The sequence below is a fragment of the Capra hircus genome, chromosome 11, assembly GCF_001704415.2.
Source record: "Capra hircus breed San Clemente chromosome 11, ASM170441v1, whole genome shotgun sequence".
In the NCBI taxonomy this organism is placed as follows: Eukaryota; Metazoa; Chordata; class Mammalia; order Artiodactyla; family Bovidae; genus Capra; species Capra hircus.
In genome coordinates, this window is record NC_030818.1 from 78,589,839 (window position 1) to 78,603,499 (window position 13,661).

General features: G+C 36.6%; 1 protein-coding gene across 2 annotated transcripts in view; it reads left to right on the forward strand.

Annotated features, from left to right (window-relative positions):
* Positions 1–13,661, forward strand: part of WDR35 (WD repeat domain 35) — a 52,804-nt gene that overhangs the window by 21,599 nt on the left and 17,544 nt on the right. For both annotated transcript variants that reach the window (XM_005686978.3, XM_018055604.1), the window contains 5 exons: positions 63–123; positions 6,864–7,008; positions 10,031–10,100; positions 11,099–11,152; positions 13,032–13,141. In XM_005686978.3, coding sequence (XP_005687035.1) covers positions 63–123; positions 6,864–7,008; positions 10,031–10,100; positions 11,099–11,152; positions 13,032–13,141 — 440 coding nt within the window. The remainder of the gene's footprint in view (positions 1–62; positions 124–6,863; positions 7,009–10,030; positions 10,101–11,098; positions 11,153–13,031; positions 13,142–13,661) is intronic.

Genomic DNA, 13,661 nt, shown 5'->3' on the forward strand with positions numbered 1-13,661 from the left:
CATTATTTCTTTTATTGTGCATAAGCAGGGGTTTTGATACTTTCTGTTTTCTTTGTTCACAGTTTGTTCTAGTTCTGTGTAATTCTATTGGCACACCTCTGGATCCCAAATACATTGATCTTGGTAAGGAAATGTTAATGTTTACTCCATCTTTATTCAAGTCTTATTTGTAATCTAATTTTAAAATGTAACAGTGGTATTATTAACTAGGGTGTTATTCTCTAAAACAAGGATGAGCATACTTCCTAGTGTGCTTGGTTCAGGTTTGGTACCAGCCTATGCCTGTTGTCATAGTAAAATCATTAGTAACGTCCCATTTCACTCTCAGAAGGACCCTGATTAGTACAATAATTATGTTTACTCCAGAATTCACAATAATCTCATGACTGCTATACTGCCATTATTTGCTTTTAATGGGAAATATAATTGTATGAGGATTGGTATGCAATGTGATGATTAGTATGTAATAAACTGAGGATTATAGAAAGAATTTTGCCATGAAACCACTCTTATTACTAATAAACTGCTTGTAAATACCTCTCTTCCATAAAGAACACTTTAGCTGCTTGTGGAAGAGTTTTCCCTGTCCAGATTTTTCTGATGAAATCAGTCTATTAATAGGAACAACATAAAAAATATTCCTGACTTTTTGTTTTCAGAAGACATTTGTTGCTTTAGATCTATCATTCCCTCTGATAGCTCTGCAAGTAACCATAAAAGTTTCCAAATCTTATTCTTAGTATTTTGTCAAAAGGTGTTACCAAATATTTCGTTGCCATTTCACTATAACTTCCAACATAATGTTTTTTAAGAGTATACTAGTTTATTGGATATGGTGTTAGAAAAAAATAGTAGGTTTCAAAAATTGAAAACCCATTGAATTACTGAATTATTTTCTCAATCTGAGAATTAGTCTTTTTTTTTTCTTTTAGATTATACATTGAGCCTTAACAATCAAATATTAAACTCTGCCTTCTAAGTATTTTGCTGAGGACTTTGATACAAGCAAATGTAAAACAGACTTGGTGGTTTTGTTGTTAAGTCGTGTCTGACTCTTGTGACCCTATGGACTGTAGCCCGCCGGCTTCTCTGTCCATGGAATTTTCCAGGCAAGAATACTGGAGTGGGTTGTCATTTTCTTCTCCAGAAGATCTTTCTGATCCAGGGATTGAACTGGGGACTCCTGCATTGCAAGGGGTTTCTTTACTTACTGAGCCACCAGTGAAAAATACTTAGCTGGTCTCAGAGATTTTATACTCTATGTTTAGGGTCTCGGTAGCTCATTTTTAAGCACTGAAACTTCAACTTCTTGTCTTATGTTCACTGTTAGGTTTGTTTATATGTTTCTCTATATTTATATATGTACGTTAATGGTAGTATTCTTTGTGAATGTTAGTATTCTTTAGCTTAAAATTGTTGCAGACTCTTACCACATGAATATCTTCTATTTATTAAAAATATGAGTCTTAAATATAAAGGATAAATTATGTCAATCTTCAGATTATGTTTTTTCTTTTTAATATCAAAAGTTTTAATATAGAATCATAAGGATGATAGGGTTAGCCTCAAAGTAATTTTAATCACAGGCAGTCTGTGTTTTAATAAAGCCAGATGTAAATCCTCTACCTTCAAAAAATGGCAAATGCTTGAGGGCATGATTATTTGTATTTTTGAGTCTTGAAACTTTTTTATTTTGCGGTCTTGCTGGCTGAAATTTTAACAAGCAGTTCTTTCACTGGTCTGCAGTAAACCCAGCCAAAGACTCAACATTTTTGTTTCATACATATCCTGTAAAATTCCTTTTTAAAGTTTTTATGCCAAATTTTCATGAGGACTGGAGGCTGAAGCAAAAAAAAGTATTTAACTGATATTGTCCTAGGAAGTGTAATTTTTGTCATCTGCTCTTCCTGAAAGCCTCTGTAGAAACTTTGAAAAAGAACGTTGTATATTATTATATATTATGTAAAGTTTAGTTTGTAGGGTTCTGTTGTTCTGAACATATAAGAGCCAGATACCATTTGGGGGGCCTCTTATTTTAAGCCCTCAATTCCTTCTGTGTGCTTCTGTCCAAAGTACTTCCTCTGCACTGTGATTGTTGATTTTCTTGTCTATTTTCCCTACAAGATTTTGAGCTTCTTAAAGATCTGTCTACATTGTTTCATTTCTGTATCCCCACTGCCTACCAGGGTGCTTGACCAGTAACAAATGTTTATTGAATGTATAAAAATATTTAAAAGAGAATCTATTTATTTAGCAAACCACCAATAAACGTATACTGTCTCAGGTACTGTACTGGGTACGAGGAGTGATAAGAAGTTAATTCTCACATTTCCTGTGGGATGTCTAAACAGAGAATTAAAAATATAGTTCTATTGAACAGTGACTCTTTCTCCCCTGCTGTGTGCTTGGTATTGTGCAAGGTGCTGGCTGAGTGGATATTAGGGACACGTCCTCTACTTACAGAAGCTTTCATTTGAGCTGAGTTCTGAAGGATGGGTATTTCTTTGAGTGATATTTAAAGAAGAGGAAATAGCATTTGCAGAGGAATGAAGGCATGAAAAGTGCCTGAAAAGTACCAGGTGCCTGTGCCGCAGCCATGGTGGGGAGAGCACATAAGGGCTTTCTAATCTTGGCCTGTAGCTCATGCACTAAATCTTCTGTATACCTTTTCAGCAACAGGTAATGATGAAAGTTGTTTAGTGCAGTTTCACTTTACCAGCTCTTTAAAAGGCTGAGAAATGAATAGGTAGGAAAGTGGCGGAACATTACGATGCAGACATTTATTTCAGGTCTCGGCATTAAAATATAATGTTACAAGCAAGTTTTACTTACATGTGAATTCCTAGATTGTTTTAAATTATTTTACATCATTGCTTGGCTACTAACTACTACCTATTAGTGTTACAAGGTTCAATTAATGGAAGCGTAATTACTTTCTTTAACATTTTTTTCCAGTAATCTTTATAGAGATTTCAAATTTTTTCTTTCCAGATATTGAGTAGTTGAGAAGGACATGGACTGCTTTTATCCTGGCTGTGTTTTTTTTCCTAAAATATTGTATCTATTACAATATATGGTCTTCTAACGTTTTCCTAGAGGCTTAGTTCCAGGAAACTTAAGAACTAAACCACCTGGATGGGATAGATAATAAATAAAGATCTAGCATAATTTATGTAGATAGCATTATCTATGCATATGAATTTGCCAAAATTGCTGCCGTAATGATTCCAAAGAACACATTTCATATATTTTTTTGTTTTTTGTTGTATTGACTAGTGAGCTTATATAGTTTTATTATAAAAAGCAAAACTAATAGCCACCACATCTAACAGTTATTCACCCTTAAGGAGAAGCAGTCTGCCATAGTGGTCAGAACACAGACTCTGGAACCAGACTGGCTGTGTGTGTGTCCCAGCTTCTATTGTTTTTCTAGTCGTGTGACTTCAGTGAGTTATTTAACCATTCCATCCTTCAGTTTCTTCATCTGCTAAGTGGGGATAATGATAGTGCCCACCTTACAGGGTAGGGATGAATTATATATGTGATACATTAATTATATGCTAATATAATTACATAACATACCTGGCATAATTTTTAGAAATTCAGTAAATACTGGCATTTAAAATTACTATTATTAATTATGTATTCTATGCCAGATGCTATACTATGCTTATATTTATTTATTTCTTAATCCTTCAAGTAGCTCTCTAAGGTTGGTAATATTATTATCTTCAATTTACAGTAAGCAGACCAAGGTTCAGCTGGAATAAGTAATTTATCTAAGGCCTCCATGGGGTGTAGAGTCAGACATGACTGAACGATGGACCGTGTACACAAACTTAAAGCAAATGCCTGTGATTTGAATCCCAAGTTTGACTTGCTGTGAACCACTAACTTTTAAATTCAGCTAATCATAAACTTGTGATTATTTCAGTTCAGTTCAGTTCAGTCGCTCAGTCGTGTTCGACTCTTTGCAACCCCATGAATCGCAGCACGCCAGGCCTCCCTGTCCATCACCAACTCCCGGAGTTCACTCAAGACTCACGTCCATCGAGTCGGTGATGCCATCCAGCCATCTCATCCTCTGTCGTGCCCTTCTCCTCCTGCCCCCAATCCCTCCCAGCATCAGAGTCTTTTCCAATGAGTCAACTCTTTGCATGAGGTGGCCAAAGTACTGGTATTTCAGCCTTAGCATCATTCCTTCCAAAGAATACCCAGGGCTGATCTTTAGACGGACTGGCTGGATCTCCTTGCAGTCCAAGGGACTCTCAACAGTCTTCTCCAACACCACAGTTCAAAAGCATCAATTCTTTAGCGCTCAGCTTTCTTCACAGTCCAACTCTTACATCCATACATGACTACTGGAAAAACCATAGCCTTGAGTAGACGGACCTTTGTTGGCAAAGTAATGTCTCTGCTTTTCAATATGCTATCTAGGTTGGTCATAACTTTTCTTCCAAGAAATAAGCGTCTTTTAATTTCATGGCTGCAGTCACCATCTACAGTGATTTTGGAGCCCCAAAATAAATTCTGACACTGTTTCCACTGTTTCCCCATCTATTTCTCATGAAGTGATGGGACTGGATGCCATGATCTTAGTTTTCTGAATGTTGAGCTTTAAGCCAACTTTTTTGCTCTCCACTTTCACTTTCATCAAGAGGCTTTTTAGTTCCTCTTCACTTTCTGTCATAAGGGTGGTGTCATCTGCATATCTGAGGTTATTGATACTTCTCCCGGCAATCTTGATTCCAGCTTGTGCTTCTTCCAGCCCAGCGTTTCTCATGATGTACTCTGCATAGAAGTTAAATAAGCAGGGTGACAATATACGTCAGTGGAAACATGACTATAATTTTTAATTGTAGCTAAGCACTGGTTAAAAATGCTTTTATATGTTTAGGAAACACTGTATTTTATTAGAAAGCAGTTAAGGTTTGTGAACTTACTTCATATCACACTAAAGGCATAATAGTTATTTGTGCCAGAGTATCCATGGTAGAATTTGCTGAATATTTAGCAGATATCTTATGATTTAGTGCAGATGGGATCAGCGAAAGTTGAGCAAAACCTGGATATGGCCTGCTCCTTCGTCTCACTCAGAGTTCCCCATGAATTGGGGCTCTGCCACTGTTCTCAGGACTGCCGTCCAACCAGCTGTTCTTTAAAGGAAGGCTCCTTGCTCCCTCTAGAGTTTGGTAGCAGTTGGTACACATTTTGAATAGAGAAATTGTGACAATTGTAATGAAAAAAATTTTTTTAAATATAATTCAACTTACTGAGGTACTTAGCATATAAACATTTTTGTATTTGAATCTCAACTTGTTTATTCAATTAACACCATACCATCAGTCTAGTTTCGAATTTTTTGTTCAGTTCCTATGTCTCTTACTCCCTTAAATGTTCTTTATTTGTACTGTGGCAAGAACTCCCTGGTGGCTCAGACAGTAAAGAATCTGCCTGCAACGCGGGAGACATGGGTTTGATCCCTTGGAGAAGGGCATGGCAACCCACTCCAGTATTCTTGCCTGGAGAATCCCTGATGTACAGAGGAGCCTGGCGGGCTGCAGTCCGTGGGGTCACAAAGAGTTGGACACAGCTGAGCGACCAAACATAGTACACAGCATAAGAACTCCATAAATGGTGCCTGTTATTAACACTTTCCCATTATCCTGACTTTATTAGTGATTTCTTTGTACAGTGTTTGTGAATTGAAAACTATGTTTTGTGCCATTTTAACTGTGAATTTAGAAATTAGGTACTAAAGTGATCTTTTATGAGTTTTTTGTTTTTCTGTGTTTTGTGTGAATGTGTGTATTTCGTTTTATATCGTTTATTTTGTTTATTTTTGCCTGACTAACCTTGGGCAAGTTATTTTATATCTTTAATTCTGTTTCTTTATCTGTTTATGATGGATTTTCTATTTCATCAAAGGGTACACAGTGGAAATTTATTTAAATATCCACTAGGAAATGGAACAGATGAAAAGATATTTAAGAGAATATATTCTTAGTGAGAAGGAACTTGGAAGAATATCTTTTTCTAAATTAATGATGGGTGTATACCTAGGAGTGGAATTGCTAGGGCATATGATAATTCCGTATTTACCATTCTGAAGAACTGCCAAGCAGTTTCTCAAAGTGGATGCACCGTTTTACATTCCTACCGTTTCTCCACATTTTTGCAAATACTTATTATTGTCTGACATCTTGATTCTACCCATGCTAGTAGATGTGAAGTATTATTGTGGTTTTGATTTGCATTTGCCTCATGCCTAATGATGTTGAGCCTCTTTTCATTTGCTTAGTGGCCATTTGTATATCTTCATTGGAGAAATGTCTATTCAGATGCTTTGCTCAATTTTTAATTGGATAATAATAAATAAATAATCTAATTTATTGTGATATATTATTGTTATAAGTGTTATTTGGACATTCTAGATCTAATTCCCTATCATATATTTGATTTTCAAATATTTTCTTCCTTTTGTGGATTGTCTTTCACTTGTTAGATGGTGTCCTTTGGAGCACAAATATTTTAATTTTGATGAAGTCCAGTTTATCTCCTTTTTTTCTTTTATTGCTTGCATTTTTGGTGTCATATTTAAGAAATCATTGCCTAACCCAATGTCACAAAGATTTACATATAAGTTTTCTTCTAAGAGTTGTGTATTTAGGTCTTTGATCCCTTTTGAGTTGATATTTTTGTATGGTCCTGTAGGCTTTTGACTCTTCTGATTTCTCAGACTGTGTTTGGAATATTCCATCTGTAAAATAAGGGGTTGGACTCATGATCGCTGAAGTCATTTGTGGCACAAACTTTTTGTGATTCTAATTGTAACCAAATTGTCTTTCTGTTCTTTTTAATAGTGCCATTATTTGTTACAATGACCAAAACCCATGTGATAGCAGCTTCGAAAGAAGCATTTTATATCTGGCAATATCGTGTGGCAAAGAAGCTTACAGCATTGGAAATTAATCAGATCACCCGTTCTCGGAAAGAAGGGAGAGAAAGGTATATCTTTTAATGCGCATTTTTTAGTGGCTCAACCATATCACATTTGAATCGGACACAGCTATTTATAAATTGTCATGCTTGAGAACCGTAAATTGTTTTGATTACTAGAAATAATATTTTTCCATTAATTTGAATATCTTTCAGATTTGTGTGTTTAAATTTTTTAAATTAGTTTTACTTTTGGCTGTACTGGGTCTTTGTTGCTATACTCAGGCTTTCTCTATTTGCAGCAAACGGGCTGCTCTCTAATGGCAGGGCATGGGTTTCTCATTGCAGTGGCTTCTCTTGTTGTGGAGCACAGGCTCTCGGATGTGCGGACCCAGTAGTTGTGGCTCACGGGCTTAGTTGCCCCGTGGTGTGTGGGATCTTCCTGCAACAGAGATCAAACCGGTGTCCCCTGCATTGGCAGGTAGATTCTTAACCACCGGACCACCAGGGAAGCCCTGTGTGTTTAAAGAGAAGTAGCATATGGTGTAATAAAAAAAGCCTTTAAAGACCGGAAGCCTGTGTTTTTATAGGGAAGGATATTCTCACTCATCTGCTCTCGTCATATTACAGTTGTAATGGTACACTGAAACGTGATTATTCAATTGAAATCTAAATGTCTAACCAAAACTTCATTCCTATGGGTTAGTGGTAGAGGTTTTTCCAGGAAAGTGGGATGATTCTATTGTTATAATCATCACAGGAGAGGCAGGTCCTTAGACACAGATATTGAGAAAGTCTGTAGGTGGGCAGAACTGGTGCCTCACCTTCTTTCTCTTGCCCTGGATTCCAGGGGCCTGGGGGTTGGAACTGTTTCTTAGAAGTGGGGGTAAAGACGACTCTACCACATGGAGAAATTAGGAGCCCTGATGGAGGGATTCTTTGCAGTAAGTCTTGCAGTGCATTTACTGTGTTCTGTAAGTTATGTTGTCTCTGTTAGTGACCTTCCATGTTGCTCTTTTGTTGTTATTCTGAGCCTTTAAGCAAAGCATTTGGTTGAGTAATTTTAACCTGATGATTCTTAATGAAGGCGCAGGCCTGTGTTGTTGGTGGTGGGCAGCGAGCAGACTTTTCAGAAATCTCAGGTTGCTTTTTTCAAATCATTTTCCTTCAAACTACTTGAGATCTTAATGCAGTCTTCCCTTCCTTTTATGACTCACTTGTGCGCTAAGGTAGGCGATATAACCCCAGTAAAAGTATTTTGGATATGTGAATTCATGTGGAAGCATGAAAAAAAAAACAACAGTTGAAAGAGAGTCCTTGGTGACTTCTCGGTAGTCCTGAGAGACTCAATGCAGATCGCTTCTGGCCTTTTTGGGGAGAGCACGTGGCAGATGTGGCAGTGATAACAGGAGACCTGCAGTCTGTGGGGAAGGTGGACCTTAGGATAAGGCTGGGGAAGGAAAGTCGAGCCTCTCTCCGGAGTGAGCGTCCCCCATGAGTAAGCTAAAGTGATCCGGCTTTTGTTTAAATAATGAGGGCATCATTTCCTTATATTTCTGTCTGGAATATAATTGCTAGTTTTAATGACTTTGGGCCAGTTGTCTCTGAACTTTGGTTTCGTCATCTGTAAAATACAGCTGGCGATGGTGATAAGAGCCAGCATTGATTGAGTACTTCTTGTTACTTCCTGCGTGCCAGATACTGGTGCGTCTTGTCAGTACTCATATTATTCTTGTTTCTCAGGAAAGTGAGACACAGAGATCCCATCTCTGCTTATCAGAGGATTGGATAAGCAGAGATGGGACATACTGTCAGGTTTATCTGGCTCTGAGCCCCTTGACTCAAGACTGGCGTTTCTTGTAGCACCCTACTTGTTTTAATAAAGGGATTTGGGTCAGGTGATCTCTTGAGAGACCTATTCTAATCTTTGACTTTTACTTTGTGACAGCTAAGTAGAGTTATTAACTGTATGTACTTAATGGAAATATATTAAAAAGTAGAAATATGGTTATCTCTAAATTGGTATACCTTCCTGTTTCATACAGTTCTGTCACCTGTATTTATTTGACATTCGATCTCCTTATTATATTGATGAAAATACAAATGTGACTTGAATTTAACAATGATAAGATTTAATGATATTTTAAAAGTAGAAAATGGCTTAATTTCCCGTGATTATATTGCAGCTACAAGGTCTCAAACTCCTTTTTATGGATCAGGCTCTGTACATGTGTGCTTTACAAACATCATTTAATTTATGCCTCTCAAAAATCCTGCAAAGGGCAAATTGTTAGCCTTCTTTTATAGACAAAGAAATTGAGGCTCAGAGAAGTTAAATAACTTGCACAGGGCCTCAGGGCTACTCTGTTCCTCCATTTGTTTTACGGTTTTTTTCAGCAGACATTATAGAGCGCCTGACAGTGTGTGGCAGGCACTAGAGATGCAGTCTATGCCTCTAGGAAAATCACCTCCTAGTGGGAAAAGCAAGTAAACTAGCAGTGATACTGCGGTGTGAGTAAGTGTTACAGTAAAGATATCCTAGAGATGGTACACCTGAGGTGGTGCCTCTTCATAACGCAGGAAGCTTAGGGGGAGGTTCTTTTCTTCAGAACGAAAATCCCATTAACTAGAGCTTCCCAAATACACTTAAGTTACTTTCATTAAGCATATTGATAAAAAGGAAAAAGCATAACAAGGAAAAAACAGAAACAGAAATTCCGTTTCTGTTACGGAGAAACAACAGAGACACTTGGTGCTTTAGAAGTTGTTCCTGACCGATGTTCCTTGGGAGAGTAAGGGAAATACCTTTTGCAGCTTATTGAAATTCATTGGAAATCTGTGATTCAATGTCCAGATATAGTTTTGTCCCAGCTTCCAGGAACATGGCGCTTGCATAACTAGTAAACACGTGATCAGTAGTTTCTGCCTTTATAAGGTTGAGCTGTGTCAAGAACTCTTTAAAATAATCAGGACATTAATATTAAATAACAGTATTCATTGGTGTCATCCAATCCTTTAATTGTTCTAGAGATCATGAAATAGTATAAACCTTACTTATACTGTCATTGAAATTTGAATTTTTTTTTTCCAGAATTTATCATGTTGATGATACTCCTTCTGGATCATTGGATGGGGTGCTTGATTATAGTAAAGCCATTCAAGTAGGTGATTTTATTAGTGCCAGCAAATGTTAATATCCATAGATTTGGAGATACTGTAATTTTATTTTGAGACATGAAAAAATTTGTTTCCGGTGAATAGCATATTATTCTAGTAATTCTTTAAAAAATTTCTGTTCTTATTCAACTTGTTTTAGATCTGCTATGTTTTCTTCTTTTGATTTAAAAAAGTTTTTTATTTTGACACAATCTTAGGCTCATAGGAAATTGCAAAAATAGCACGTAAAACCGCTTTACCCAGCTTCCCACATGGTGACATCTTATGTAATGGTAGTATAATATCAAAATCAGGAAACTGACATTGGTAATGATGCTGTGAACTAGACTACAACTCAATTCCTTATTCGGTTCTCACTAGTTTTCACGTGTAGTTTTATGTAACTTTATCACCGTAAAGGAGCTTGCCTCATGCTACTTCTTCATTTTTGTACTCACTCTCCACCCCCATCCTTGTCCCCTGGCAATCACTAACCTGTTTCCATCTCTATAGTTTTGTCACTCTGAGAATGTCCTGTGAAGAGAATCATATAGCGTGTCACCTTTTGAGAATGGCTATTTTTGTAAAGATCCATCCAGGTTGTAACAGTGCCATTCCATTTACCCCTTCTTTATTTTGGCATGCTGAATGTTCATCTTTCATGACTAAGCTCAAGTGTTTGCCTCTCCTCCCATTTTGGTGAAGTTTAGGCTTCTCCGTCTGTGTTCTCGAAACTCCTGTGTTTACCTCCGCTCTGATCACACTGTACTGTCGTTAGGCGCTGGGTCCACTTTCCCCACTAGACTTCTGAGTAATCCCTGAGGGCAAAGATTATATCCGAGTATCTCCAGCGCTTCAGTGTCTGTCACATAGTAGGTGCTCAGTAAGTAAATAGTGGTTAATAAATATATAGCTGAAGTATTCTTGGTGAATTGCATACCACCTTATACCAGATCAGTCATTCAATAAATGTTTGATAAAGAGTAACACTGATTTATTTTAGGGCACAAGGGATCCGATTTGTGCCATAACTGCATCTGATAAGACATTGATTGTGGTAAGTGGTTAAAAAAACCTTATTCTATGAACAGTAATCTTTTAAGTGGTGAAAACAGGGCAAAGCAATATGTTTTGGATTTGAACCTCATCTTCTGGGCACCTCAAGTTTTACTAGGTCCAACAAAAGAAATAAAGTTTCAAAGATTGCCTCACAAATTGTTAATCATTTGCAAAAAATAACTGTGAAGGTAGTAGACTCGTGGCCAGCTGGGGAGAGTCTGTCACTGGGTTGAATGAGCCCTGTAAAGATTGGCCAACGTGGAGTAGATTGGACGGTGGCAGTAGGTCTTGGAAAGTTTCCTCTCTATGTAGCCTGCTTTGTTTTGTACTGGAGAAAAAGTGCTTTGGCTCAGCTGTTTTCATAAGACTTAGAATGAAGAGGTAGTGTGTCTGCTAGCCAATAAAATAAAGAAGTCCGTGGCAAATTTTTGCTGAATTTTTCAAATAAAATCAGTGTATCAATGTTATAGTGTCTCTTCTTGAGCTCTGAAATTTGAAAATGGTGATTTTAGAAATAAATGCTGAATATAGTAAAGCTGGTAGAGTCATTAAGTTTGAATTATGTAAATAGATCCTTGAGTGTGTGTATTTCCAGTTCTAGTTACATTCTTTAGACATTAGCTAAGTTTATGGGGGGAATATCTTAAGAACATAGTATTCATTTTTCTCACCAAATGAATTTGGTGTATGTTTTAAGCAGTTTGTCTTACAGTCAGCTCTGTAGAGGGTCTTTTCTTTTTATATTCTTTGTTACACAGCACGTTTTTTGGTTGTGTTAGTTGTGTTTCTGACATTTGCAGGAAAAAATAAAAAGAAAATGCAAGTCAGATCAACCATAAAAATGGACTTAATTCCTAAATGAGAGAGTCTCCCTATAAGAAACACTCAGACAGTTTTAATACTAGCAAAAATTTTAGTGGTAAAGATACCTTCTGCATTGAAAACTTTCCACTGTTGAAATATAAAAAGCTTTTAAAACCATGACGTTTTCAAACTCAAAGTTATAGGACCTACTTTTTAAAAAACAAAATCTGATTGCGTACTTCAATATATGAAATCTTTTAAAGCCTGTACCTGTCTTTTGTAGATTAAAAAAATATCTGCCCTCGTTACCAGTCCCTTGCCCTCTCCAGTCTTCCTGACAGGCCCTCTGCAGAAGCATGCACAGAGGAGAGAACTGCTCCTGGTAGAAAGGGAGAAGGAATAGTGGGCTGAGGGCAGCCTCCTGTTTTTTCCCATTGCCATGGCCCCAAGCACAGTAGGGTTTCGCTGTCTGTTGCTCTGTTGATTTGTCAGCCTTAAGCTTGCACAGAGTTGCATGGAAACTTACCTTCTGTTCTATGTTTAAACACATTGAAATAGTACTCGCTATATCACTGCTTTCTGATCATCACCTTTTGCCATGAACTGGTATCATATAGATGGCTAAAGGATGACAACACAGACTGTCAGTGACAACTGTATTCATATGGTAGTCTTATATTTATTTTTCATGTATATGAAATTTAGTTCAGTAGGTGCTGTATATGTTAGCTTTCAGTGTACCCTGAATATTAACCTAGACAATTGTAAATAACCCTAGATATGTCTTCCATCTGATATAAGACTTTGTGTATTAAAAAGAACTAGGTTTCTGACTTTTTTTCTTGGATATTACATGAAAAATATTAGATCATCTTCAGCCACTTTAAAAAGGTTTTAATTAAATTAGGAGGTAAATATGTACTCAGAACATGATCAGTATCAGAATTGAGAATTCACTGTGACACTACCACTTTGGATGTGAAGCAAATGTATGAACATATAGAGAGACCTGTAGTTGTAATTTAATGTTATTATGGTAAATAGGCTTTAGTAATCAAAAATATTTTCTGTAGAGTCGTGAATCTGGCACCTTTCAGAGATACAGTCTTCCTAACGTTGGTTTGATTCAAAAATATTTCCTTGATTGTCAAGCCTACCAATTATCCTTGAATTGCAACTCTAGGTAAGTCTGAAAACTTTCCATAGGTAGACTGTCATCCACTGGGATTGTTTTATTTATGTAACAAATGCAAAGACGTGTGTTTGTTTTCAACTTGTATAGTCCAGTGTGGTTTTACTATACTATATTTGTATTTAAATATTATATTTATTAGGAATATATATATACACACACACACACATATATATCTATATCTATATATATATATATGTTTTTCTCAAATTGGCCAAAGATGTTTTTCTCTAATTGGGCAAACTATAGAAATTCTACTGTAATATTTTAGGTTATTTGCATACCAGTTGCTTTAGTCCCTTGGATACTTTTTTCTCTCAAGGAAGCAAAATGGAAAGTACCCCATGTCTTCTATCAAATTTATAAATGTTTGTTTACAGTTAATTAGTTAAAGCCATTTCTATCTTCTTCCTGGGTTCTGATGAAGTTATTTTGAAGAATGGTGATAGGTGATTATACTCATGAATGTGAGATTACTGTTTCTTCCCCTCCTCCAATTTCATCGCTTTTA